This window comes from Aegilops tauschii, chromosome 7 (genome assembly GCF_002575655.3).
Source record: "Aegilops tauschii subsp. strangulata cultivar AL8/78 chromosome 7, Aet v6.0, whole genome shotgun sequence".
NCBI lineage: Eukaryota > Viridiplantae > Streptophyta > Magnoliopsida > Poales > Poaceae > Aegilops > Aegilops tauschii.
The window spans coordinates 430,088,280-430,115,982 of NC_053041.3; the positions used below are offsets into that span (position 1 = coordinate 430,088,280).

General features: G+C 52.7%; 2 protein-coding genes and 1 long non-coding RNA gene across 20 annotated transcripts; 1 reads left to right on the forward strand and 2 right to left on the reverse strand.

The window, feature by feature from the left end:
* Window positions 1-12,383: 12,383 nt before the first annotated feature.
* Window positions 12,384-15,027, reverse strand: LOC109736262 (putative F-box/FBD/LRR-repeat protein At1g78760). The gene is made up of 4 exons (XM_020295486.4): window positions 14,920-15,027; window positions 13,855-14,766; window positions 13,003-13,158; window positions 12,384-12,913 (listed from the first exon to the last, which is right to left on the reverse strand). Exons 2-4 carry the CDS (start codon window positions 14,716-14,718, stop codon window positions 12,719-12,721), a joined length of 1,215 nt encoding a protein of 404 aa, XP_020151075.1. The 5' UTR covers window positions 14,719-14,766; window positions 14,920-15,027; the 3' UTR covers window positions 12,384-12,718.
* Window positions 15,028-17,750: 2,723 nt separating this feature from the next.
* LOC109736280 (FBD-associated F-box protein At4g10400) lies at window positions 17,751-26,876 on the reverse strand. The gene is made up of 4 exons (XM_020295503.4): window positions 26,756-26,876; window positions 25,702-26,602; window positions 18,413-18,568; window positions 17,751-18,325 (listed from the first exon to the last, which is right to left on the reverse strand). Exons 2-4 carry the CDS (start codon window positions 26,371-26,373, stop codon window positions 18,131-18,133), a joined length of 1,023 nt encoding a protein of 340 aa, XP_020151092.2. The 5' UTR covers window positions 26,374-26,602; window positions 26,756-26,876; the 3' UTR covers window positions 17,751-18,130.
* Window positions 19,411-25,472, forward strand: LOC109736261 (uncharacterized). Of its 18 annotated transcripts, none has more exons than XR_002226364.4 (11): window positions 19,411-19,784; window positions 19,861-19,986; window positions 20,256-20,467; window positions 20,619-20,742; window positions 20,826-20,899; window positions 21,282-21,332; window positions 21,417-21,517; window positions 21,973-22,060; window positions 22,645-23,537; window positions 23,740-23,917; window positions 25,150-25,472. It is a non-coding gene; the product is annotated as an uncharacterized lncRNA (long non-coding RNA). The 18 variants fall into 18 exon arrangements; XR_002226366.4 differs by having other exon boundaries at window positions 22,661-23,537; XR_002226363.4 differs by having other exon boundaries at window positions 21,973-23,537.
* Window positions 26,877-27,703: the final 827 nt, after the last annotated feature.

Genomic DNA, 27,703 nt, shown 5'->3' on the forward strand with positions numbered 1-27,703 from the left:
TATAAGTAGGGGGAGGTGGAGGGCGGCAGGCCCTCGCACGCTCCTCCTACTTCCACCATCTTCTTCGCTCGCCGTTTCTCGCGACAGCGCCTCACCGCCGCGCTCTTCCACTACTCGCTCCTCCGTCGCCGCGCTTGTTCTCGCCATGCCTCCCGCCACGGAGCAGTATGGCGGGGATTGGGACGGCTCCAATGTCCACGAAGATCACGTCGAGTTCCTCCGCCAGATGCGGCGGCTGCCCGGCGCGGACAAGGTGGAGGTCCGCTTCGCACCGGCGAGGGAAATTACGCCGGAGCCGCGGGAGGGCGAGCGGGTGGTCTTCCGCTCGCACTTCTTGCGCGGCATCGGCCTGCCAGTGAGCGCCTTCTTCCGCTCCTGGCTCGATTTCTACCAGCTCCAGCCGCACCACATCACCCCAAACGCGGTGGTGCTGCTATCAGCCTTCGTCACCCTGTGCGAGGGCTACCTCGGCGTCCTCCCTACCCTCGAGCTCTGGGGGGGAGTTCTTCCAGTCCAAGCTGGGCACGCGCATGCAGGGCGTGCCGGCTCAGACCGGCGCCTTCATCGCGTCGCGGAGGTCCGTCGCCGACAACCCCTTCCCCGTCATCACGCTGATCCAATCGGTGAAGAAGTGGCAAAAGTCGTACTTCTACGTGCGGAACATCGCCCCGCGGGGCGACTACATCAACCTGCCGGCTTACGTAGCCGGCCCACCGGCGGGCAGGCGGCCCCAGTGGTCCTTCCGAGCCGTGACTCTGACGCCGGCCGGGTCCGCCGCCGTCGCCCGAGTGCGAGAGCTGACCCAGTCGGAGGGCTTGACGGAGCCCGACCTGCTGGCCGCATTCGTCACGCGCCGGGTTCTTCCGCTCCAGAGCCGGCCTCATCTGATCTGTCAGATGAGCGGCCAGCTCGATCCGAGCCGAATGTGCACCAAGGAGATGTCGCGCGAGGAGGTCGCCTATATGGTGAACTACCTTGCGAACTGCAAACTCACCGAAGAGTGGCAGTTTGGCAAGGAGCCATATAGCCGAGCCAATCCGCCGCCTACGGTATGTTCTCCTTGTCTCATTTTCTTTCTCTTTGCTTTGTTGCCGAGTTCCTCTTGGCCGACTCTAACTTAGCCGTCTTGCTTTTCGACAAAGCCCTCTTCTTCGGCCGGCCGGCGGGTCAGACGCGGAGCGTCGATTCGTCCCCGACCGGACGGGACACGATCTGGAGGACCCCGACTTGGGGGCAGCCGGTATGGACGACAACATCGAGCCGGGCGGTGGCCAAGCCGGCGGCGAAGCAGGCGGCTCCGGGCTCGGAGTCACATTCGACGACTGGCCGGACGACGATGAGGCCGAAGTCGTCTCGCGCCGCCAGCCGGCAACTGGACGCGGCGCGGGTTCCTCCGCTGCACCGCCTGCTCGGGCGGAGGTCAAAAGCGTCGCGCCGCCCAGGGTTTGTTCGGCAGTCGGACGAAGAAGCCCAGGGGCGGGGCGGCAGCAACCAGGCGGGAGGAGGCGGCCGCGAAGGCGGCTCGCTTCCGCAAGACGGTGAAGCAACCGCAGACCGTGTCGGCGTAAGTTCACTTTCTTTCGTATACTCTTTTTTCTTTCTTTTCTCTGGTGGTTCCTGAGCCCTTGTCTTTTTCTCCAATGATCAGAGCTCCGTTGTCGCTTGAGCGGGTGGCTGCTGCCTCCGTCGTCGAGTCGCCGAGGGGGTCTGGGAGCACCACCCGCCGTGTGGACCCCCGCGCCGAGCTTCAGACGGCGACGGAACGGAACGCGCGGGAGGCGCGGGAGGAACAGGAGGCGCGGGAGGCGGAGGCACGGAAGGCGGCCGCCGCCCAGGCGGCACGGGAGGAGGAGGCGGCGAAGGCGCTCGCCGATGCCGCAGCCAGGGCCCAAGCAGAGGCTGCGGCGGCGGCGGCGGGGGAGGTTTTGATGGTCACCCCGCTGCGCGTCATGGCGCCTGGGGACGTGGAGCCCTCGCCAGAGGGAGCCAGCGGCGACCAGCCAGGGCTGGGGAGAGACGACGACGTCATCATCCTGAAGAGGGCGTCGGTGCCGACCCCGCCAACTGGGGCGGCTCAAGGCGGCCGGCCTGATCAGCCGCCTGCGCAGTCGACGGGGGGCGAGCCGGCCGCGAGGACTGAGATGGCGGTCCGGATGCCACCGAGCTGGCGCGCGGGGAAGGCTGCGTCGGAGCCACAGAAAGCCGCGTCGGAGCCGCAGCCGGCCGTGGGCTCCAGCTCGTCAGCCCAGGATGCGGAGGCGGCCAGCGCTACCTCGGGGTGGACGCCAGGCGGAGGGACGGCCGTGATGAACGTGGCTGCGCAGGACGTCCGGACCCGGCTCCAGGGCCAAGCTGCGGCGCTGAGGCAGTTCACCGACGAGTTCCTCGCGACGCGGGCGGCCATCCGGGTTGGTCTTCCCATCTTGCTTCTTCTTGACTTTGATTTATTCTGTGGGGGCGCGTCAGCGCACCCACTGGGTGTAGTCCCCGAGTTCCGAGTCGGCTGCTGAGCAGGCGGCTTGGAACTTCTTGGTGGATTTGTCTTTGCTATTCTTGCTCTTACTTCGAACTTCTGTCTATCTTGCAGGACTACCACCATCTTCGTGCGGCCGCCTTCAACTCCCAGGCTCAGGAGCTGGCCCAGAAGACCGCCGACCTTACTGAGAGCCGAGGTACGTGCTTTGTTCTTTATCTCATGTGGGGGCGCGTCAGCGCACCCACTGGGTGTAGTCCTCGAGATTCGGGCCAACTGCTGAGCAGTCGGGTCGGATCTTCCTTGACGACTTCTTCTTACTGTTCTTTCTTTTTCTGCCGTCTCTGCAGCGGCCAACGCCAGTCTGAGGGCACAGCTAGGACAGTCTCAGACTGCCCTTCGTGCCAAGGATGCCGAGCTCACCGCCTTGGTGCAGGAACGCGACCGCCTGGCCAAGAAGTTGGCCGACCAGGAGGAAGGCCACAAGGCGGCACTGAAGGCGGTGCAGGACCGCGAAGCCGCCCTCTAGGCCGAGTACGAGACGGAGGCGGCTGGCTGGGCTGAGGCCAGGCAGACTCTAATCTCTGGCTATGGCCAGATCGAAGATCTGGTTGACGGTAAGCCGCCTACCTCTTCGTCCTTTCTTGCCATCTGCCACTTTGGCTCTTTTTCTGATTTGGTGCTCTTTTCTTCTTTTCTTCTTCTTTCTTGCGCAGAATATTTCCCTGGCTATTCTACTGCCGCCAACCAGACCATCGAGGCCCGTCGCCAAGCGCGAAGGCAGGCTGGCTTTGAGATCTCGCCAACCGCCGACCGTTCGCTGGAGGAGCAGCTCTTGGCGATCTAGGCCCGCATCCAGCCGGCTCACCGACTGCTCCGTCGGCTTCAGCGTGCCGGGGCGCAAGTCTTGGCCGCCCTCTGGCCCGGCCAAGTGGTTCCTCGCACCCCCAGTTGGACTGCCGACTGGCTGGAGGTGGCAGTCGGCCGCTTCGAGGCTTGGAAGGCCTCGGCGGCTCGCTCCGGTGCCAGGCGCGCGCTGGAGTTCGTCAAGGCCTGGTATCCCGGCCTGAGCCTGGATCAGCTGGCTACCTGGCGGCAGCAAGCCGACACGGAGCTGGAGCCGGCGCGACCGGCTATCATCCGCCGGGCTTCGGCGATCGCCGACTACACCGACACCAGTGTCTTCGCCCCCGAGGTAGACAACAACGGTGTCGCCCAGCCGAAGGAGTGGTTCGGGCTGAACCCGGCGGACGGTGAAGACTCGGCGGAGGAGATTGACTCCAGCGACGAGGGCGAAGAGGAGGAGGAGGAAGGTGAAGACGCCGAGCCGGCTGGTGGAGCAGCCGACCAGCCTCAGCCTGACCGCGCCTCCAGCACTACGTCGCGTGCGAGTGCGTCGCCTGCCACTGGTGGTGGCCAAGCCGAGACCCGCTAGGCGGCCACTCCTTCAGCCGGCAAGGCCGTCTCCACCGACCAGCTCGGCTTCCGCGTCGCGCCCTAGTCTGCCATCTTTTGTTTTCCTGTCTTGTTACTTTTGGAACAATGTTTGGTTAAGTCTGCCCAATTCCACCCACTGGGTGTATTCGAACTGATGTCTGTTGCCAGCCTGTAGGGGGCTTCTTATATGTATATATAACTTATGCATGCATCTGGCCTTTCCTTGTACTTTGCTTTTTATCCTTCCGCTTTTTCCTTTGCCGCCCCCCCTTGGTTGCCGCCTCCCCAGTCCAACAGTTGCTCTGCAATCTGTGGCTGGAGGAGTGCTTGGCCGATTGGGGGGGAAGTACTCTAGCTTTGCTGGACTAAAGCTAAGTGTTTAGGAAGCCGGCCAGCCGGCTGTTCTGACAGCCGGCAGGCGTGTTTGGGGGCCATCCTTTTGCTATATAAGTTCGTTGGTCCTTAGCCGTTTTTCGTGTGGGCATCCTTTCTGCCTTGCCTCTTGCTAGTCGGACAGTCGGTTCTTCGAGCTGTGACTTGCAACAAGAGAGGACTCGGGAGCCGGCACACTACTTTTCTGACTTCAGGTAGAACTTTTAATATAGCTTAAGGCGGCCAGTCCCCGGGCCGACTAGTCGAACCCGGTGCCAGACAAGAAATCAAATGTAATAATACATTCATGGATATGACATTCGTCATTCATAGATAAATAAAAGGCAGTCCCCGAGTACTGTTCGGGGGGCCTGTTGGTTCGTGCTTAATACAAAAAGGGGTAGCATGATACATACTGCTTTCAACTGTAAAATCGTCTTAGGAGGTTTGCGTTCCATGGTCGCTCCGACTCCTTGCCGGAGTCATCTCTCTTGCGTGCTCTTGGTTTTTGTGCGTCGATCAAGTAGTAGGAGTCGTTGCCGAGTGCCTTGCTGACGACGAAGGGGCCTTCCCAAGGGGCCGAGAGCTTGTGCTGGCCGGCTGTTCGCTGGATCAGCCGGAGCACAAGGTCGCCTTCTTGAAAGGATCTTGGCTTGACCTTGCGGTTGTAGTAGCGGCGCAGCCCTTGCTGGTAGATGGCGGACCGGCTGAGTGCTAACAGCCGGCCTTCTTCCAGTAGGTCGACGCCGTCTTCTCTTGCTTTTTTGGCCTCCTCCTCCGTGTACATGGTGATCCGAGGCGAGTCGAACTCGATGTCTGTTGGGATGACAGCCTCGGCACCATACACGAGGAAAAATGGAGTGAAGCCGGTTGATTTGTTGGGTGTAGTGCGCAGACTCCAGAGGACAGCCGGCAGCTCATCGAGCCAGCAGCCGGCCGATCGTTCCAGTGGTATAACCAGTCGGGGTTTGATGCCGGAGAGGATGAGTCCATTTGCTCGCTCGACCTGGCCGTTTGACTGCGGGTGGGCAACGGGCGCTAGGTCCAGTCGGATGCCCTGCGTCGCGCAGAAACGTGCCAGTGCTCCTTTGGCGAAGTTCGTGCCGTTGTCGGTGATGATGCTGCGCGGCATGCCATACCGAGTAGTGATGTCAGTGATGAATGTCACGGCAGTCGGCCCGTTCAGCTTCTTGATTGGCTTTGCTTTGATCCACTTTGTGAACTTGTCCACAGCAACAAGTAGATGTGTCAGGCCGCCGCGGGCTGTCTTGAAAGGGCCCACCATGTCCAGTCCCCAGACGGCAAAAGGCCAGGTGAGGGGAATGGTCTTGAGTGCAGAAGCCGGCAGGTGTTGCTTGGAACTAAAAACTTGGCATCCTCTGCAGCTCTTGACTATTTCTTTAGCATCCTCCAAGGCAGTCGGCCAGAAGAAACCATGGCGGAAAGTCTTGGCCACAAGGGATCTTGAGGCTGCGTGGTGGCCGCATTCGCCTTGGTGGATGTCTTTGAGGATTGTCACTCCTTTTTCTGGCTCGACACAACGCTGGAAGACTCCAGTGACGCTGCGCTTCACAAGCTCTCTGTTGATTATTGTATATGCTGCGGCTCGTCGTTGCACCAGTCTCGCTGAGATCTCATCAGCCGGCAGCTCTCTGCTGACTAGGAACTTGAGGATGGGCTGGGCCCATGACGGAGCTGTGACTTCTTCTTCTGTTAATGTAGCCACCATGACTCGGGTGGGTGGGTTGGGTGGCGTGGAGTTGGAGTCGGCCACTGCTTCTTGTGTTGTTGCAGTCCCCGGGCCGACTGCTGCAGTCCCCGGTCCGGGTTCTGAAGTCCCCGGGCCGGGTGCGACTACGGCAGTCCCCGGGCCAGTTGTCAAAGTCCCCGTGCCGCCTGCGGGGTTTCTCCAGTCGGATCCGGCTGTATCTGGTGCAGGCGGTACGAAGATGGAATCCGACTCTGGAGACGGCTTGATGGACGGCTTGAGGAGGCGCTGGAGGGAGACGCCAGTCGGTATGGCTTGTCGGGTGGAGCCGATCCGTGCTAGGGCATCTGCTTGGTCGTTGTCGGCCCTTGGCACGTGAAGGAACTCGCACCCTTCGAAGTATCCGCTGATCTGCTGGACTAGGAATCGATAGCTCGCCATGTTCGCGTCCTTGGCGTCCCAGTCGCTAGACGATTGCTGGACCACCAAATCTGAGTCGTCGTAGCACAGGATCCGGCGTATGCCGAGCTCTTTGGCTAGCCGGAGCCCATGTACGAGCGCCTCGTACTCGGCCACGTTGTTGGAGGTGGCGAAGTGGATCTGCAGCGTGTACTTGAGCTTGTCGCCTTTGGGAGAGGTGAGGACGATGCCGGCTCCCAAGCCGGTGCGCATCTTGGACCCGTCAAAGTGCATCCGCCAATGGGTAGAGTCGGGAGCCGGCGGTAAGTACTGGGTCTCGGCCCAGTCGACGAGGAAGTCGGCCAGTGCTTGGGACTTGATGGCGGTGCGGGGTTGGTAGAAGATTGTGTAAGGCGCCAGCGCAATGGCCCATTTGGCCACCCGGCCGGATGCATCCCGGCTGCCTATGATCTCGGCGAGCGGGGCAGTGCACACGACCGTGATGGGGTGCTCTTGGAAGTAGAGCTTCAGTTTCTTGGCGGCGAAGTATACCCCATAGCACATTTTCTGGTAGTGCGGGTAGTTCTGCTTTAAGCTGGACAGCACTTCGCTGAGATAGTACACCGGCCTCTGGACTAGCTGGGCTCGGCCTTCTTCCGGGCGCTGGACCACAACAACAGTGCTGACGACTCGGCTAGTCGCGGCGATGTAGAGGAGCATGGGCTCCTTTTCAGTCGGCGCAGCCAGGACAGGCGGAGTGGTCAGCATTTTCTTCAACTCATGGAAGGCTTGGTCGGCTTGGTCGTTCCACTCGAAGTGAGTGGACTTCTTCATGAGTCGGTACAAGGGGAGAGCCTTCTCTCCTAGTCGGCTAATAAAACGGTTCAGGGAGGCTAAGCAGCCGGTGAACTTCTGCACATCTCGCAGCTTGGTGGGAATCTCCATCCTCTCGATGGCCTTGATCTTGACAGGGTTGCATTCGATGCCGCGTTCGGAGACCAGGAAGCCTAGCAGCTGGCCGGCTGGCACCCCGAACACGCACTTCTCGGGGTTGAGCTTGATTTGGAATCGGCGCAAGTTGGCGAATGTTTCTTTCAGGTCTTCCAGCAGGGTGCCGTGCTTCTCTGTCTTCACCACAATGTCGTCTACATAGACGTGGGCATTTCTGCCGAGTTGTTTCAAGAGGCATTTCTGCATGCAACGCTGAAAAGTGGCACCGGCATTTCTCAAGCCGAATGTCATAGTCAGGTAGCAGAAAGCTCCAAAGGGTGTGATGAAGGCAGTCTTCAGGCGGTCAGCTGGGTCCAACTTGATCTGATGGTACCCTGAGTACGCATCCAAAAAACTTAACAGCTCGCATCCGGCTGTGGAGTCTATCACTTGGTCAATCTGTGGCAGAGCAAACGGATCCTTTGGGCAGGCCTTGTTCAGACTGGTGTAGTCTATACACATACGCCACTTGTTATTCTTCTTCAAAACCAGAACTGGGTTGGCAAGCCATTCTGGGAAGAACACTTCCATGATAAAGCCAGCGGCAAGGAGCCGGGCTATCTCTTCTCCCACAATTCTTCGCTTCTCTTCTGACAGTCGGCGGAGGGGTTGCTTGACCGGCTTCGCATCAGCTCGGACATGTAGCTTGTGCTCGGCGAAATCCTTCGGGACACCCGGCATGTCCTTTGGGGACCATGCGAAAATGTCTCGATTCTCACGGAGGAAGTCGACGAGCTCGCCTTCCTATTTACTGTCCAAGTTCGCCCCGATGACAGCGAACCTCTCCGGGTTCTCCGGGTCCAGAGGTATCTTCTTCGTCTCTTTGGCAGGCTGGAAGGAGCCCTGCGCATCACAATCCTTGGGGTTGGGGGACAAGGCCGGCTGCTTGCCGGCCATGGCCACAACCCGTTCCAACATCTTCTTCTCTTCTGCCACCACGAGGGACTCGGGCAGCCGGCTACTGGCCATGGTGCACTCGATGGACTTCTTGTAGTCGTCGGCTACCGTGATGATCCCCTTCGAGCTCGGCATCTTCATCTTTAGGTAGGCGTAGTGGGGCACAGCCATGAACTTGGCCAGAGCAGGTCGGCCAAGCAGTGCATGATAGGGGCTCTCCAAATCCGCTACCTCGAACCATATTGCTTCTCGACGGAAATGATCTTTGTCTCCAAAGAGAACATCCATTTTGATCTTGCCGATTGGGGAGCAAGACAGGCCGGGGACGATACCATGGAAGACGGTGCGGCTCGGCATGAGCTGTTTCGCTTTGATGTTCAGTTTTTCCATGGTATCGCGGTACAGTATGTTGATACTGCTTCCGCCGTCTATCAGGACGCGGAAAAATCTGGCAGCTCGCCTCTCCGTTGCGAGGGTGACGTCCAAGACCATTGCATAGGAGCCAGGAGAGGGCATCACCTCTGGGTGGTCGGCCTGGCTCCAGCTGATTGGCTTCTCTGACCAGTGCATGAACTCGGGGGTGTTAGCGGCGACCGCATTAACTTCTTGATGTTGTCTGCGCCGACTGCGCTTGTCGTCGGTTTGGCTGGTGAAGACGACGTAGGCGGCGTGCTCTTCGGGGAATTCGTCTTGGATGGCGCCGACTGCCGGCCGGGCTGCCGGCTGCTGGGGGCTGGAGGCGGCGGACCGGGAGGCGGTGGCAGCAACATCCCCTCGCCCTTGGTGATGTGGGTGAGCCAATGGCATTTCCGGGTTGTGTGGTTGGACGGCTTCGCGCCGCTGTGGAACTTGCAGGGGGCGTCGAGAGCTTGCTCGTAGGAGAAAGACGGCTGTCAAGCCGGCCTGCCACCCTTCTTCTTGGGAGCGGGCCGTTCTTCGGGCTGCTCGTCTTCAACTGTGGCCACCTGCCGACTGGAGGAAGCCGGCATGGGGGCCTTGTGCTTGTGATCGTTCTGGTAAGGGCGCCGATTGGGGTCGCCAGCCGGCGTCTTGGGAGCCGGAGCAATCACCTTCCCAGAGGCGTCTACTCGCAGCTCGGTCTTCATTGAGGAGTTGGCCGTGGCGTATTTGTCCGCGGTGACCAGCAACTCGTCGAGGGTGGCCGGCTCGTCGCAGAGGAGTCGGTGCTTGAGGAGGGTGCCCTCTCGGCACCCGGCGGTGAAGTACTCGATGGCCTGGACCTCATGCACCCCCTCGCAGGAGTTGCGGAGCTCGGCCCACCGCGTGAGGTAGTCGCGGGTCGACTCGTTAGGCCCTTGGACGCAGAGGGAGAGCTGGCGAGGCTTGGGAGGCCGCTTGTAGGTGCTGGTGAAGTTGCGGACGAAGACTTCTGTGAAGTCCAGCCAACTGTTGATGCTGTAGGGCTTGAGGCTATTGAGCCATGTGCGCGCTGACGGCCGTGGAGCAGTCAATGAGCCAATCTTCCGGCTTCACTTAGCCGTTGTACTTGGGCGTGTCTCTGGGGAGCGAGAACCCTTTGGGGAAGGGCTCGTCGCGGATGCGGGGGCCAAAGCATGGCGGACCGACATCGTCTTCTTCTTCTAACGCCAAGGATCGAGCAAGGCGGTCGATCCTGTGGCGGGCGTCGTTCTCGCCGACTCCTTCTCGGCGGCCGAGTCGGTCGCCAAGAGTCGGGTGTGTGATAGGCGGCGGAGTGAGGCGTCTTTCTCTTCGAGGCGGGGGAGGAGGCAGATTTCCTTGGTGCTCTACTGCTCGAGGGCGGCCCTCCGCGTCGCGCTCGATGGTGATGCGAGTCCGGCTGCGGCTGGCAGCCGGCTCCTTGTCTTTCTTCTGGCGTGCGCCGCTCGCAGTCGGCGAGCGGGACGTTGCGGCGTGCTCTCGGCGCGGGGGATGACTATCAGCACGAGCGCCGGCTTCGTGCCGTTCTGCAGCCGCGTCGATCAGCTGCTGGATCCGTCTTGTCATGTAGGGGAGCTCATCGGCTCCCAGCCCATTGAGCTCTTCTGCAGCCGCCTGAGCGGCTCGCAGATTCTCGAGCGGGGTGGCGTAGACGGGGCGATCTGCCCCCAGCATGCTGGCGACGGCCGCGCCGCGCTTCTGGACGAAGCCGGCTCGGCTCGGGCCGCTAGGCGGCGGCGTACCGAAGGCGGCGCGGTTGACTTCGCGCTGGTGGGCCTCGGTGAGGCGTCTCATGGAGGCTATCTTCTGGCCCTCCGCGATGAGGGCGAGGCGGCGTGCCTCCAGGGTCTCGGCGTCGGCATCGGCCGGGATGGGGACGGAGAGGTCGTGCATCGCCGCTTGCAGGGCGTCGTGGGCGTTCTCGCCCGAGTTGGCGACGTGGCTGATGACCAGCACTTCGGTGACAGCGCTGCTGCCGCTGTCAGCTCGAGGGAGAGGGTCGTCGAAGACCACCACGTCGGAGGGGTAGGCGTCAAGCGATGCTGTGTCGGAGTCGACAAGCATCGGGTCGGTGGAGCCGACCGACTCCACATCTGTAACAGGCTCGCTGGAGACGTGAAGTTAGTCGAGGAGGCTGACGAGGCGGCTCTCGGGGTAGTCCGTGCCTGCGTCGGACGCAGGCTCGTCGGAGATGCGAGTCTCGCCAAGCAGATCGGCGAGGCAGCTCGCAGCGCAGGCGTCGTCGACGCCTTGCAGCGCGTCGAGGCAAACGCCATCGGGCGCAGCAGGCTGGCTGCGCTCGCGGGGGAGGAAAAGGGTTCCCGTCCAGAACAGGTCTCCGGACGACGGTGCACCTGGCCCCACGGTGGGCGCCAAATGTCGGGTGGTTGGTGCGACATATGCCAACGGATGGCTTATCATTGTGGGTGCCAATAAGACATCGCCGGTGCCTGGAAACGGGATGAGGCGAAGACATGCACGCCGGCGGATCTTACCCAGGTTCGGGGCTCTCCGAGGAGATAACACCCTTAGTCCTGCTCTGCGGGGTCTCCGCATGATCACTAGATCAAGAAAAGGTAGCTACAATCGCTCCTAGAGCTGTTGGGATCAAGGGAGAAGAAGAACAAGGCTAGCTCTTGCTTCTTTCTATCTCTATGGTGTGTGTGCTGTGTTCAGAAGCTCACCCTTTGCATGGGTGCTCCGGGGGGTTTATATAGGCCTACCCCCGGGGATACAATGGTAATCCGGCTGGGCACTGTTCCCAACCGTCAGTGTCTACGCTCGCCGGCTTCTCCGCCGGCTGTTGGGTCCCGCCGACTGGTGGGTCCCGCCGGCTGCCGGCTTCTTGGTCGACAAGCCGGCCCCACCGCCTAGGGTCTTGTCGGTGGCTGCTTACTGTAGCCTCGCCTCTGATGACGAGGGCTTTGTCGAGGTAAGCGTGGCTACAGTGGGCCGCCTCGGGGGCTCTCACTGTAGCCTTACCTCGTCTTGTCTCCTTAATGGGGCTCCTGCTTCGAGGAAGGGAGTAGTCGACTTCTGGGGGCCGGCTACACCCCCGTCCGACTGGGGGAGGCCGGGCCGCCTTTGCGCCTCTCTTTGGCAGAAGGGGCCCGCCGCCCGCGGGCCGTACAGGAGTCGGTCGTGGATGACGTTGAGGCTGGCATGGCTACAGTGCCGAGCCGAACAGGGGACGGTCATCCCGTACGGCCTCCTGTGGCCATGCCTGCCTCGGGCCTCGGGGGTAGTGGGCCGCACTGTGGCCACACCCCGTCTTGTCACCGTTATGTGGGTGTAGCTTTGGTGGTTGTGGTCTCGGCCGGCTTCTTGAAGTCGGCCACCCCGTAGTTGTCCTGGGGAAAGGTTGCTGAGGCTGGGTCGCCTTCCGGGAGTCGGCTTCAGAGGTAGCCGGCCAGGGAAGGCGGCTCAATGCTTGGAGTGCTTGAAGGCCCAAAGGCCTGATAATTTTTTAGAAGAACCAGGGGCAGTCGGTTAGGCTACCCGTGGTCATTTACTCCGACACTAAGGGTGCATGATTAACACGAATATCACATAAAGTTGAGCTGCACACAAGGTACCACTACTAAGATTGACATGACAAGAAGCATTTTCTTTCAGAAACAGCAGAAAAGGCAACATCAAGTTTTCTGCAGTCATCAGCCATGCAACTCAGATCAATAACATCACACATCCATGAAAAGGCGATTTTGAGCCATGTGCATGTATGTCAAATGCAGTGTAATCTTCCCCCACACGAATTATGGCATCGCATGGGAAGATAGCGGTGTGTTTCTTTTGGTTCACCGGCCGCAGAACATAGTTCAAAACAAACACTATGGGATTCTACTGTGTGCAAAGACAAGGGCAGCAAACACACATGCTATGTTCATTCCAACTAAACCAGAGCGAGCGAATATAGATCCAAGGGGAAGCAATGTTTGCCTGCCATGTGATATGCCAATGAGTGATTCCATGTAATTTCACCTGTAGTGGGACTTGAAACAATCGGATGACTCGCATCGGCCTTAGTTCTGGTGACTGACACGCATCTGATCAGGCCTTATGCCACTCTCTTCTAGCAAAAACTGATTCAACCCAAGTAGCAGCAGCTCATTTCCCTTCGAGCATATGATTTCGACAATCTCAAGCTGTTCACATGTAAACGATCTATCCTCCAGCTCGCCGATGACTGCAGATACAACCTCGTTGTGATATCGTGGCTGGCAATTAAAAGGGAACAGTTTTATCTTTACTGTGCATGCACAAACTTTCATTGAAGGATAAATGCAATGGAGAAGACAGTATATACCTCGTTTAGTTTAAGAGTTAGCTTCTTCAGATTAGGTGAGTTCTGAAGGAAGACTATCATGGCATATAAGTCCGCATGCATGCACCACCTATCAAGAGTCAGGTTTGTAAGATTGTTGAATGTTGGGCACCATCCGTGATTATTTTTCACCTCCAGCTGCAAATGATTCAAATGTTAAGACACAACATAAACCCATGCCGTATTCTTCAATTTCTTTTTTCTGCTTCAACCAAACTTGCCAAAAATATAAGGAGGGAGTTAACATAATGTGATTACGTTTCTGATTGGTTGCCGTTGAAAATCTTAGAACTATAGCTTTGAGCAAACTGGATATGAAAGAAAAAAAATCACAGCACAAACAGAGATCATCTTAACAAAATAACCATATTAGACAATGATATACTTATTTTTGTTCATCGATAGAGCCATGGAGCACATGTGATTAAAACATCATGGTTGCTTCACATGATAATCTGTTGCATTGGTCCAATCTGTTTGTAGGAGTTAGCAATAATGGTTTCAGCAATTGCTGAGGCCCTTCACATTAGTATATGCTGAAGCTACATTATAACTCAGTCATTGTACTAGTTTTATATTATGAGAAAACTAAGATACTCTGGTCAACAATTTGATGAATCAACAAATGAGCATACGAAATGGAATGAGTGGAGACCAGACAGCACTGGTCATCCTATCAAGAGGTTTGATTTGCACTTATGCTATGTAATGGATCATCTAGTATAACTTGGAAGGGCTAAGGCAGAAGAAGAAAAAAACATGCTTAGGTTGCAGATTTTGGTATGGATAAATATCTCAAGATCAATGTAATCTACAAAAAACCAAGAAGCATACCTGTCTATCCCCATAATAGAAATCCAAACTTCTAACACCAGAGAGGCCCCCGAGAAACTGCCTGATACCATCAGCATCACAAGTTGTGATATCTCCTTCTGAAAGCAATACTGATGCAGTCTCTAGTGATGACATGTTCTTTAGTATAGGTAGCCTGGCCCCGGAAGGACACTCTTTGACGGACAGAGAAATGAGGCTTGGAGCAGAAATAGAGACTTGGGCATCGTGCTCAAATGAGAATGAGAACCCGATAGCATCAGAGAGGATCAAAACCTTGAGTGTGTCGGAGAAAATGTCAAGGTCCTCAATGTCGCAGGTTGATAGGAAGAGATATTCCAATGCTGGGCAGCCTTTTCGGAGACGGTCAAAGAAACCTAGGATCAGTTGAGCATTGGTAATGTGCAGTCTTTTCAAGTACGTTGAAGTGAATACCGAGGGAAGAAGCTGCAGAGGTTCGCTGTGATTGCCTATCTTGACAGTCTGAGCCTTGTACTGTAACGCATGGCGGATCCATAGGTTGGCTTCATCAGACTTAGCACTGAGGCAGCCGACCCCGACCACCAAGCTGTACTGCAGATGGAACTCCTTCAGGTCTACGCGTTCACGGAGAATCAGCAAATGGTTCACAAACATCTTGAACACCTCCTCACGCTCCAAGTCGTTTGCAGCAGCCCTGTCCTCAAATTCCTCGAAAGACACGTCGATGCAGGTCACCGACCGCCAGAGGTATCGCCAGCGCCGTGCCAGCACGCATGTCTGCACAGCTTTGCGTGAGCGCAGGTGGGAGAGAACATGGATGAGGAGCTCGTCCGGGAGGGCGCTGATCCTGTCTTCCATGCTCCCGTCGCCCGACGCCTCCGCCATGGGGTCAGAGCTCAGAGGCGTTTCGTCGAACAGGTGATGTGCAGGGGGCTGCAGCAACGAAAATGAAGAAATACAAGCCGTGAATCCGCAGCTTGGGACAAGATTTGGGACGGCAGGAAGAAGAGGAACGCGGAGAAACAAATCCAGAAAAGAAATGTCGAGAGAATCAACGAGGAGAGGCGAGAGGAATCAAGAGCATACCTTCGGTGGTGCGCGAGGGCGCTCAACTCCGTCCACCCCACGTCCGGGTGGAGGCGAGTGCCACAGCCCACAGCCTTGATGAAAAGTAAGCGTCTAGCCTTTATTTCCAAACAGAGTACTGTAATTGCCAAGTAAAGTGAAAAGAATACGTAGACCATGCTTTACGCCTTTCCGGAGAAGTTACAACATCTACAACCACGTTTTTTGTTTTTGTTTTTTCTGCGAGAAAATATCCAATCTATTCATCTTCAATCATGGCAGTACAACGAATACCAGAAATAATAAAAATTACATTCAGATCCGTAGACCACCTAGCGACGACTACAAGCACTGAAGCGAGCCAAAGGCGCGCCGCCGTCATCGCCCTTCCATCACCAGAGTAAGGCACACCTTGTTGTAGTAGACAATAGGTCATATACGTCCGCGGACACGTCCACCAGCAGTGACCAAGCAACCTCATTTGTCTCCCCATACAATGCATCAACAACGTAGATCAACATCACAATAGCTCGGACTTGAAACAGAGATAGATTCCGGCATAGTTCATTGGACAAACTTAATCGCACCCAAATGCCAAATATTGGCTAGTGCTTGGTTGGTTATCATGTTTACATGTCAACTTCACAAGGAGTTGCCAATTTTTAGCAACTTTTGATATTGCCAATTGTTGGCTTGCCAAGTATTGGCAATGCTAAATGTTGGCATCTAACCAATTATTATCATAGTTCGCTGGATTAAACTAGATACAAAATAGAGATAGACCTAGACGATGAGGAGGCGGAGATCACCATTTCTTGGCCGGGCCCTTGCCCTTGCGGTCATCGGCGCAACGGGCCATCTCCTATGTGTAAACGTCCGCGGCGGGAGGATCGTCGTCATCGTCCATGCTAGTGGTGTCGTTGTCCGACGCTGACGAGATGTAGCCGGAGAGGCGAGGATGACACAGACCTGCTTTTTGGCATGGGGTGCCGCCTTGGCCTTGGTGGTCTCCTTCTCCCTCGCGAGGTGCTCTGAAGCTTTGATCTCGAGTCGGAGCGCCTACACATTTTTGCGCCGGAGACGCCTAGCGTTTGTCTCCGCCGTGGTCAGCGAACAACACATTACCTCGCAGAGGAGCTGCTCCTCTGGTTCGACGGTGACGAAGCGGGCACGTTGGCAGGAAGAGCCGGCCTCCGCCTCGGCCCACTGCCGCTCGCGACGGGCGGCCTTGGCCTCCGACTCCGGATTCCGCATCCTCACGGAAGCCGGAGCCACGAGCACCCAGCGCTGCCCGGGCGAACCTGGCCCTAGAGGGAAGGGGAGAGGGCCGCCCTTCTCTGGATCTGGAGTGGTGCAGAGCGGGATGGGTGAGCGCAGGCCGCATTGCGGCAGCGGGACCTGGAGGAGCTGTCGGCGGACGGCACAAAGCTCGAGCTCCCCTGGTGTCCAGCCGCGAGCGCTGGATGGTGATGCAGAGCACAAGCTCCTCGTGTCCAGCGCGTCACTGCAGGAGCCGGTTCATGAGGCAGTCCCAGTCCATGGGATCGGTTTCACTGCCGGACTCGTGGCTGGACCTGGCCATGGCGAAGGGGGCAGGAGAGATTGGGGGAGGAAGTGGAGGAGATAGAGGGGAGCGGAGATGGCGAGAGGACTGAGAGGTATGAGGGTTTGACTAGGGTTCGCCAGAGCGGATGGGTTTTCATTGGGGGTAGTGATAGGGGTGGCGCGGGCCATAGCGGGCCGGTTCGACGCGGCGACAGTGTCCGGGCGCGTCGGGCCTCCCCATATTAGCCCCACATATGGGCTGGATATGGGGTTGTCTTACATCTTGGGCGTTTGGGTTGGTTCTGGCCTTCTAGGGAGCCCCGTTCGGTGCGGTTTTTGCGTGGCAATGACCTGACAGCTCATCCGGACGTTTGAGACGGATGTGGAGAGTCCGGCTGTAGATGTTTTAACTATCCAGACCCCTTCAACGTCTGTAAACGCGACCAGATGCGTCCGCAGACAGTGGTTAGCCACCCCTCATTTCATTTTAGTGCCTTTGCAGCCGTCCTCCTCGTATGCTTGTTCATTATCTCTTCCAGACTTGCAACGGTTGATGGTTTTTGCTTCTTATAAGTTATAAGAGGTTGACTTAGTATACGTGTGCATAATATACTGTACGCGGATGTAACCGAACGAAGGGATTACTGTGTTTTACAAATGGCGAAGTGCAATTTACGGGTGCATGATTAACACGAATATCACATATACTCCCTTCGTTCCTAAATATAAGTCTTTGTAAAGATTTCACTATAAACCGCATACGGATGTATATAGATGCATTTTTAAAATATAGATTCACTTATTTTGCTCCGTATGTAGTTCATAGTGAAATCCCTGCAAAGACTCATATTTAGGAACAGAGGGAAATATAAGTCTCTATAGAGATTTCACTATGAACCGCATACGGATGTATATAGATGCATTTTAGAATGTAGATTTACTCAATATGTAGTCCATAGTGAAATCCCTACAAAGACTTATACTCCCTCCGTTCCTAATTGTAAGTCTTTTTAGAGATTCCACCACAAACTACATACGGATGTATATAGACATATTTTGGAATGTAATTCACTCATTTGCTTTGTATGTAGTCCATAGTGGAATCTCTAAAAAGACTTATATTTAGGAATGAAGGGAGTATTTAGGAACAGAGGGAGTAGTTGAACTGCATACAAGGTAGACTACAAAGATTGACATGACACATTTTTCTATCAGAAACAGCAGAAAATGCAGCATCAACATCATCTCGCAAAAAATAAAATAAAAAAATGCAGCATCAAATTTTCTGCCGCCATCAGCCATGCAACTCAGATCAATAACATCACACATCCCTCAAAACAAGTGTCAATGGAGCCATCCAAGCTCCAACCAGAACGAGCAATTGTGCATACATGTCAAATGCAGTGTAATGTTCTCCCGGAAGAACTATGGCATCACATGGGAAGATAGCGATGCGTTTCTTTTGGTTCACCGCCAGCAGAACATAATTCAAAACCAACACTAGGATTCTACCGTGTGAAAAAGACAAGGGTAGCAAACACGCATGCTATGTTCATTCCGAATAAACCAGAGCTAGCGAATATACATCCAAGGGGAGAAAATGTTTGCCTGCTATGGCATGCCAATGAGTGATTCCATGTAATTTCACCTGTAGTGGGACCTGAAACAATCGGACCTCACATCGGCCTTAGTTCTGGTGACTGACACGCATCTGATCAGGCCTTATGCCACTCTCTTCTAGCAAAAACTGATTGACCCCAAGTAGCAGCAGCTCATTTCCCTCCGAGCATATGATTTCGACAATCTCAAGCTGTTCACATATAAACGATCTATCCTCCAGCTCGCCGATGATTGCAGATACAACCTCGTTGTGATATCGTCGCTTGCAAATAAAAGAGAACTGTTTTATCTTTACTGTGCATGCACCAACATTCATTGAAGGATAAATGCTATGGAGAAGACCATATACCTCGTTTAGTTTAAGAGTTAGCTTCTTCAGATTAGGTGAGTTCTGAAGGAAGACTATCAGCGCATAGAAGTCTGCATGCACGCACCAACTATCAAGAGTCAAGTTTTTAAGATTGCTGAATGTTGGGCACCATCCGTGATTATTTCCCATCTCCAGCTGCAAATGATTCAAATGATTAAGCCACAACATAAAACTCATGCCATATTCTCCAATTTCATTTATCTGCTTCCACCAAACTTGCCAAAAATACCAGGAGGGAGTCAACAAAATGTGATTACGTTTCTGACGCAGTGCCGTTGAAAATCTTACTGCTATAGCTTTGAATCACATTGGATGTAGAAAAAATTACAGCACGAACGGAGATCATGTTAACCAAAAATAACCATATAGATAGTGATGTACTCATTTTTGTTCCTCGATAGACTAATGGAGCACATGTGATTAAAACGCCATGGTTGTTTCACATGAAATCTGTTGCATTGGTCCAATCTGTTTGTAGGAGTTAGCAATAATGGTTTCAGCAATTGCTGAAACACCTTACATTAGTATGCTGAAGCTACATTATAACTTAGTTATTGTACCAAGAATGAATATGAAATGGTCGGGTTTTATATTATGAAAAACTAAGATATTTCTGTTAACAATTTGATGAATTCACAAATGAGCAGAGACCAGACAACATTGCTCATCCTATCAAGAGGTTTGATTTGCACTTATGTATGTAATGAATCATTGAACATATAAACCCTCCTAGAGCACCCGCCGTTGCAGCGCCATCGAGATCGCGCTGTGTTTTTTGACCGCATGATCGAATTACTGGTGTCGCGACAGTGACTTTTTGGCCGCTGGCGTTTGCCCAGCCGTCGGTTTTTTTTCACATCCGTGGCCGCTGCCACAGAGGATGACGGGTGGGGTCTAAGACCGTGGGGGCCAGCGACCAGAGGCTGGGTTTCCTTGGACGCTACGTGAAGGTTCACCGCGCAAGGAATGGTCAGCCCTCTCTCCTGTGAAAATATCTCCTCCCTCTCCCTCATCCCGCAGCTCTTCTCCGTGCCGCCGCCGCCTCCGCTCCCCCTTCCTCTCGGCCGCAGCCTCGTCTCCGCCGCCTCCACCACCTCCTCCTCCCATGCCTCTCCTCGTCCCCTCCCTCTCCCTCCGTGCTCAATCGCAGGAGCCGGGGTCGCTGCCGCACCGCACGATGGTGGGCGAGGGCGAGCTCCGTGCTTCCCGCCGCTCCCAGCCACCGGGCGCCGTCCTGTCGACGCAGCCCACCGCACGCTGCCACCAGCGTCTTCTTCGCTGCGGTAGAGGCACAACTTGGGCCTGGGGAACCTGCCAGCGGGGGTGCGTCGGCGCCGGCGTCGTCTCCATGGTATCCTCTCTTCTCCAATCCCCTGTTTCAGATCTCTCTCCTTCTCTTTCTTATGTGCTCTCTCCCTGACGAACAGAGAGGGACGAATCAGGACGGATCCAAGTTGCCGACGGCTTTGCTGCCATGGACGAGCCCGAGCCCAGCGACCAAGGACGGCACTACATTGTCATCTGCACAGCCAAATCAAGGACCTAAGCTCCTGGTAAGATCCTCTTTCATTTGTTTTCTTTTTCTTCCATGCCTGCGTATCACTAACTTCTACTCCAGTTTACCCTTCTAATTTGTGTGATTAATTTGTAGGTTATATTTTTGTTACTAGCTCCTAATTTGGGTGATGAACAAATTGTTTAGATTTTGTGTGTAAATCTGAGACGCTACATTGGTTTGGAAGTGAATTTGTAACCTGTTGTTTAATTTAATGGCATGCTAAAGCTGATGCAGATGTCCTGTATTTGCTAATACTGTCCATAGGAACGGCCCTCCTATGCCCTGCTCCTCGCATTGGCGCAAATTCGCCTCCTCCCCCGCCTTCGTCTCCATCTGTGCAGCGACGACCTCGGGAGGAGCTCGAGCCGCAGCGGTGGTCCATGGTGCCATCGCCGTCGTCCTTGGCAGGAGAAGCGTGGGCTGCAGAGACGGCCGGATCTGTCCGACCCTCGTGCTGCCGTCCGTCCACCCTCGAGGTCCGTCCCCGCGTCCTCGCCTCCATCCTCTCTCACTGTCATTTACGCCCTCATGGCCGGACGAGGCGACGTAGAAGCTGCGGTGGCGCAACGACATCTTTGCTTGTTTCTGTACTTGTTGAAACAATCGATGACCTCTTCTTTCCTGCAGGATAATCTGTTTGTTCAGCTGATCTGTACAGTTTCAATACCGGGTTGTTAAGGAGATTGCAAATGATGCATATTCTATGAGTTGCAGACCCCCCAACAGCAAATTCAGTCCTACGTCTTTGAATGTAAATATTAATCTCTCTCTCTCTCTCTCTCTCTCTCTCTCTCTCTCTCTCTCTACTTCCACTTTAACTAAGCATGGTTTCAGTTCTTAGAACTTCGATCCAGTCTGGTCCTCAGCAGAGGCAATCAAGAACTTGTACGAGTAGAGCTGTCCTAGAGGTATATTTTTCTATTCTAGATCCAGATGTAACTCTGTTTTTAATTCTTGGCAAAGAAAACATGTTTGGATGCTCCCAGCCTGCTTTAGAATATACTTTATGTGCTGTCGTATAACTATAGATACTGTATTTGCAGAAGCCCTGTAAGATGTATAGTTTAGTGGCTCTAATTCATTCTGAGATATTCAGCGTGCCCCTTGGTCACTTGTTTCTCACTATTCTAACAACATGCATAATTTTCTTGCTAAACTCATTCCGTTATCTAGCTCTCTTCATGCCTACATGTTATTGTAGCTTCATTTTACCATGAGATTCCTAAAGATTTACTACATTCTTACTGCGTATCCATCCTAAGGCTTTCCTGCTTGTTATTCTTAATGCAGACTGCATTTATACGTAAGCAAAGAGAACACATAATCAATTTCTACTACCAGGTTGCTATACTGACCACAAATTAAATTTTGCTTGTGCTTCTGCTCATTTAAGTGAATAATTTGGTCACAAACCTCTTGTTGCAGCTACAAAGTTCATTGTACGATGCGTACAAATTATTGATCTCATTTTTCAGAATAAAGCTGCAGGCCGAGTTCAGATTGTTCTTTTGCCGGAAATGGAACAGGTAATGATACAGCCTAAGCATTATATAGTATAAATTTCATAAAAAGGTCATGTAATATTTTGCTTAGGTTCATGCAAATATCTGGAATTGGCATGCATATGTTTCTTGTATGTGCACACATTGTTAGTTGTATCTTCAGCTAGCTCTACAATTTGTTTGGAAATTTTAGGTAGACAACATATCTTTGGTGTTTCCCTGTGAGTTGTCGTTGACGACCTCGTTATCATATCTGGTTCTAGAGGTCCACCTATGCATCTGTTACCCCACAAATCTCAGAGCTTATTGTTGACCTCTTACACATGGATTTGTCATTCCCTGGCGTACTGTTCTTCATATTCATGCTATCATTGGCATAAAAGTAGTATGATTGAAAAGTATCCATGTTTTCTTTGAGATTTGACTTTTTGTATTCTTCAAATATATTGGAAGTTACAATTTTTGTGGTCAAATTGCAGGTCCAATGTCATGGGAGAGCCACCAGTTCAGATGAATTTCTATCTATTCGCTTATTTCCTGTTTCTTTTGGCTTCCCCAATCCTAAAGGTAATAATATGATTTCTTTATGTTGTGTGACCAAATTCAGAAGTGAACTTTTGCTGTTTATATGCTCAGTGTGCCCTATACATGTTGTTTGGAAATTCTTTTTCTCTGCAACCTAGATTCGTTCTGCTCCCCATTTTTCCTTTTTCTGTTGCCATGAGCCTATGCCCGGGATCCTAATATAGTGCCATATTTCGTCCTTAGACACTGTTTTGGTTGATTTTAGTTCTTGCTAAACTCCACCCAATGCATATTTTCTGTTATCCCGAGGATGGTGCTTAGGCAGGCTCTGGTTTCAGATCTGGCCTATATTCAGTTTTAGAGAGAATTAGCACAGATTTGGGGATTCTCCTTATAACAATGAAAGAAAGCATCTGAGTTTAAGATTGAGGCAATATTTCTGTTCAGTTAGGACTTAGTATTGTGTTCTGATGGCTAGAGAACAGAGAACAATTCTCCTTCACTTCCTGATAGCTGAAACTGGTTCGCACGATTAACTTGTTGTAGATATTATATTTGTTCTTCACAAAAAAGATTGCCGTGGACTATGTGATGCACATGGCTGATTGACTGAATATTTTGTTAAGGGTGAAAATACTGCAGGGCCTTCCTCTGAAGTGTGTTATTGATGAACCAGCAGCCTGTCGTAGCAAGGGATGAGATGACCTGATGAGTAGAAAAATTGAAGGAATAACACTGCATATTCATGAGTCGAGTTCCTCTGTTTTGCAATCCCATAGGTAGGATTCAGATGGACATAACAGTGGCAACAAATTAGACCTTTCGCCTCCTCTCTGAAGAGAAACGCACGACTTCAGTTTGTTTAGTTTTTTTGCTGTCATAATAAGACCCTGAAACCATCTTCCATCGAACACATATCTGTAGTATATATACTATGTACAGGGTGCAAACATGGACATTTATGCAGATAAATATATTTGCTGACCAAGCAATTCCCCTCTTTTGAGACAAAGTGATGCCCTGTTGCATGTATGATGTATCTCAGTTCATGTTCTTCATCATTTAAGTGTTTCGGATGATCATCCTTGTTTCTATGGATTGCCATTTTGTCCAACGAGAACAGTGAAACATCAAATTTAGTTAACCATCTCATATCTGCATTTGCTTTGTGATGTTTCCGTTCTACCTACAATATTTGAAATACGATATTTTATTGCTCACTGGGAACAAGCATCACTTTCTTGTAATATCTTTATCTTCCTTGAGTTTTTCCGTGAGTTTGTGCTACGCTGCTATGCTGCCAAAGAGCTCCAGCAAGCATGTGTGCCTACTCTCCTTGCCCCTAAACTCCTGTACCAGCAACAACAACTCGTGTGTGGTATCAGCCAGAGATTAGTGTTGATTTTTTTCAAGTTATTGGGACACTCGAGAACTAGCAGTACGACATAAAAACGTCTGGAGTTAGCAGAACCAGAAGCATTATACTGAGGCGCTCAGAAGAAACCCAAAGGATCCAAAGGTAATTTTTGATGTTTTATTACAATTGCTTGAGCTAAAAAATTATGTAAAGCTATTTCGCTGTTGTAATGTGGATAACATCTCACACTGCATGTATGCCATTTGAATTAGCCTTGAGATGACCATTGTCTATAGATGCTTCTGTAGTGTAGGTGTTGTGATGTGGAGTCTTTTGTAGTGCTAAGCTATTGGCAATGTTTCAGGCATACGGCAACACGGCTGCCTGTTACACCAAGACAGGTGCCATGCCTGAAGTACTGAAGGATACCGAGAAGTGCATCGAGCTAGATCCCACATTCTACAAGGGGTACACGAGGAAGGGTGCAATCCTGTTTGTCTCTAAAGAATGCGACAAAGCAATGGAATGAGCGTGCCTGAGTGGTATGTCTATTCTTGCAACCCCTTTCTTCTGCTTATTTTTCCATTGCCATACTTTACATTCTGTTCACTTTAACATGAAACATAGACATGCTATTAGGGCCTTTTAAGAAAGTGGTTACTGTTTCAACAATGCCTGTAGTGCCTTCGCTCATTAATGCTTGCCTTCTACCATACATGTCAGCTGATACATTTGTTCATGTCTACGTCTTGGTGTAAAAACAAATGTTGTTGTTTGCCCTATCAAGAATATTAGCTCAAATAAGTCCAGATATATACCACATGAAAAGGCTCTGTATGCGTTTACTTACTGAAGATTACAAATTCAAATTAGATTTTCAAATTCTTTACACCACAGCCGCCAACAGCATGTTTCAGTGCACATGTGTGCTAGCAAATGGGCTTAAAATCAATAAGGTGAGGGCCTCGGTTTACTGGGCCACCTGATTTATCCACACAAGCAGATGCTGATGCCTTAACCCTATCCATCCACCCGCCACAACAACAGCCGACCTTCACTCGCTCACCAACCATAGCTCCTCTGCAACAAACAGCCGACTGCATCCGCGAGATCTGCCCCCCCCCCCCCCCCCCCCCCCCCCCCCCCCCCCCCCCCCCCAGCTCAAAGATTTGGCTGCTGACCCTCAGGTTAGCTCTTCCCAGAATCTCGCTCCAATCCCTTCAAAGTAAACTCTGGGCATTATTCCCATTCTGTAACGGTGGTCTTACAGAAGGCATGAACAGAATTCTACTGTTTGGATCCAGCTACACAAGTATGTTTTTTTTAGTTCAGCCCACCAATTTCAACTTGCTTCGCAAACCAGATGCACAAATGAAATCATAAGAGAACAGCATTATTCAGTCAAAATGAAGGGAAAAAGGTTAATTTGTTAGGTTTGCTTCAGAATCAGATTTGATGAATACTATAGCATCAGCAACAATTTCTTTTTGTTTTCTACTAGCAACACCGACCAAACACCTGCACCTCTTAATCCCAGGTTTTCTTGTTGCTTGACCAAAACTACAAGCAGAGCAATTTTAAGGTCATGTTGTTCTCTTTGGAGATAGGTACACAGCACATATAATTTGGTTACTCTGATAATTGTATGTCTTTCAAGAGATTCATACACACACAAGCAGATACAAAATCATAGACTACAGTTGCTGATAGTATATTCTTCCTTATATCATTTAACAGCTCCAAAGACAACAATCTCAATCATGTTTTATCACAGGTAACATATATTGCTGATCGTCTTAGCGATACAACAACAGTCTGAATATGATCTCCAGCAAACAAACCACTATTATTGGAGCCTGGACGATGATATCGAAGGAATTTCTGCTCTGAGCAATGCAGGCTACGAAGAATAGCAGTTATGAAGAGCTGCCTCAAAGAAGTTGTTCTAAACATCCAGCGATACATCTGTCTAACGTATCTCTGCCTATCTACATGCCTTGCTCATAACATTGTTAATGATCGTTCGTAAGCTTCTTAGAAAACATGTATCATCAGCAACAATCTATCTATCATCAATCCATACTTCCATATGTTTCATTCTGTATCTACATATTTTGATGCACACGCTTTCAATAGTTAGCTTGCTCTCGGCCTTTGCGCCATTGGCGCAACGGGTCATCTAGTTTAGTATAACTGTGAAGGGCTAAGGCAGCAAGAAAAGAAACATGCTTAGGTTGCAGATTTTGGTATGGATAAGTATCTCAAGATCAATGTCTATGAAAAACTGGAGGCATCACAGATAGTGATGTCAAATCAAGAAGCATACCTGTCTATCCCCATAGTAGAAGTCCAAACTTCTAACATCAGAGAGGCCCCTGAGAAACTGCCTGATACCATCAGCATCACAGGTTGTGATATATCCTCCTGAAAGCAATACTGATGCAGTCTCTAGAGATGACATGTTTTTTAGTATAGGTAGCCTGGCCTCCGAACGACACTCATCCATGAACAGAGAAATGAGACTTGGAGCAGAAATAGAAGATTGTGTAGATGAGAACGTTGTTTCCTCGGTGAGGGTCAAAACCTTCAGTGTGTTGAAGATGATCTCGTGGTCCATAATATTGCAGTCCGATAGGAAGAGATATTCCAATGCTGGGCAGCCCGTTTTGAGGCGCTCAAAGAAACCTCGGATCAGTTGAGCATTGCAAATGTGCAGTCTTTTCAAGTGCTTTGAAGTGAATACCGCAGGAACGAGCTGCAAATATTCGTTGTGAGTGACAACCTTGACAGCCCGAGCCTTGTACTGTAACACATGGGCGATCCATAGGTTCGCATCCGCAGAGTTAGCATTGAGGTCCACGGTGCCGATGGGCAAGCTGTACTCGAGCCGGAACTCCTCCAGGTCAACGGGTCTGCGGAGCATCAGCAAACGGTTCACAAACTTCTTGAACAGCACCACAGGCTCAAAGTCGTCCTCGTCTTCGTCTTCATCGGCCATGTCTGCGAATTCGTTGAAAGACACGTCGATGCAGGGCACCGACTGCCAGAGGTCTCGCCAGCGCCGTGACAGCACGCATGTGTGCACAGCTTCGTGTGAGCGCAGGTGGGACAGGACACGGAAGAGGACTTCGTCCGGGAGGGCGCTGATCCTGCTCCTATCGCCCGAAGCCTCCGCCGTGGGGTCAGAGCTCAGAGGCGTTTCATCGAACAGGTTGTGTGCAGGGAGGCTGCAGCGACCAAAGATGAACAACCACAAGCCGTGAATCCGCAGCTCGGGACAAGATTTGGGACGGCACGAAAAAGAGGAACGCGGAGGAACAAGTTCAGAAAGAAATGTCGAGATGATCAACGAGGGGAGGTGAGTGGAATCAAGAGCATACCTCCGGTGGTGCGCGAGCGCGCTCAACTCGGTCCACCCCAAATCTGGATGGAGGCAAATGCCTCGACAGAGCCCTGATGAACAGTAAACGTCTACAGTAGTTTTTAGTACTCATTTCGAAAGAGAGTGACCGCCGGTCTAAAATGGCCTAGTATAACTACCGAGTAAAGTGAAAAGAATACGTAGAGTTTGCGGCCTTTCTAGAGAAGTTATTTTCTTTCAAAAGGCCCAAGGCGGTATGATAAATAATATAAGGCCAACTCCACCATGCGACTCCATCCTGTCCGCGCGCGTCCGTTTAGGTAAAACGGACGAACCAGACGGCCCAGCGCGCGGGCGCAAACGAATTTTTGTCCGTTTTCTGTCCGCTTTCGACCCATCCCCGGCCCAAGTTTGCGCTGCTTTTAGGGTGAAACGGACAGCACACGGACACGCGGGCCGTCTGCGCGTGTCCTTCCCTGGCCCGCCTGTCGGTGGCACAGGGGCGCCTTTTTCTATCCGCCCCCTCCCTCCCTTCGGTCGCACACCCTTCACTCTTCTCCACTCTTTCCTCGCCGCCGCCGCCGCTGCCATTGCAGCTGTGCAGCACGGTCGCGCGCTCGCCCAACCCCTTTCCCTCGGCGCCCCCGAGCTACCCAACCACGGCCACCTGATTTGCGCACCCGCCGGCCGGATTTGGGTCGGATCCGGTCGGTCTTGAGCTTGCCCGGCTGTGGGAGGCCGCGCCGCGCCATGGACTGGCCGGGCACCGGGCCGGAAGGCCCTGGCAGGGCCACAAGGCCACATGCAGGCAGTGGCTCCTCCTCTAGCCGCTCGGATCTACACCGTCGGTATGTGCTCTTTTTAGCTTCGGTTTGTGCTCTAGATTTGACTAGTTGTGCTAACTTCAAATTTTATTATGTAGAATGGATGCAAGTTTTGGTATTGGGAAGAAGAGTACATCGATATA

Bases quoted from the DNA above. Each gene is read 5' to 3' on its own strand.
- LOC109736262 (XM_020295486.4), bottom strand. From the start codon at position 14,718: ATGGCGGAGGCGTCGGGCGACGGGAGCATGGAAGACAGGATCAGCGCC. The intron at 13,159-13,854 runs GTATGCTTCTTG...AATCATTTGCAG, and splicing joins TCTATTATGGGGATAGACAG to CTGGAGGTGAAAAATAATCA. The intron at 12,914-13,002 runs GTATATACTGTC...TTTAATTGCCAG, and splicing joins TAACTCTTAAACTAAACGAG to CCACGATATCACAACGAGGT.
- LOC109736280 (XM_020295503.4), bottom strand. From the start codon at position 26,373: ATGGCCGATGAAGACGAAGACGAGGACGACTTTGAGCCTGTGGTGCTG. The intron at 18,569-25,701 runs GTATGCTTCTTG...AATCATTTGCAG, and splicing joins TCTACTATGGGGATAGACAG to CTGGAGATGGGAAATAATCA. The intron at 18,326-18,412 runs GTATATGGTCTT...TTTATTTGCAAG, and splicing joins TAACTCTTAAACTAAACGAG to CGACGATATCACAACGAGGT.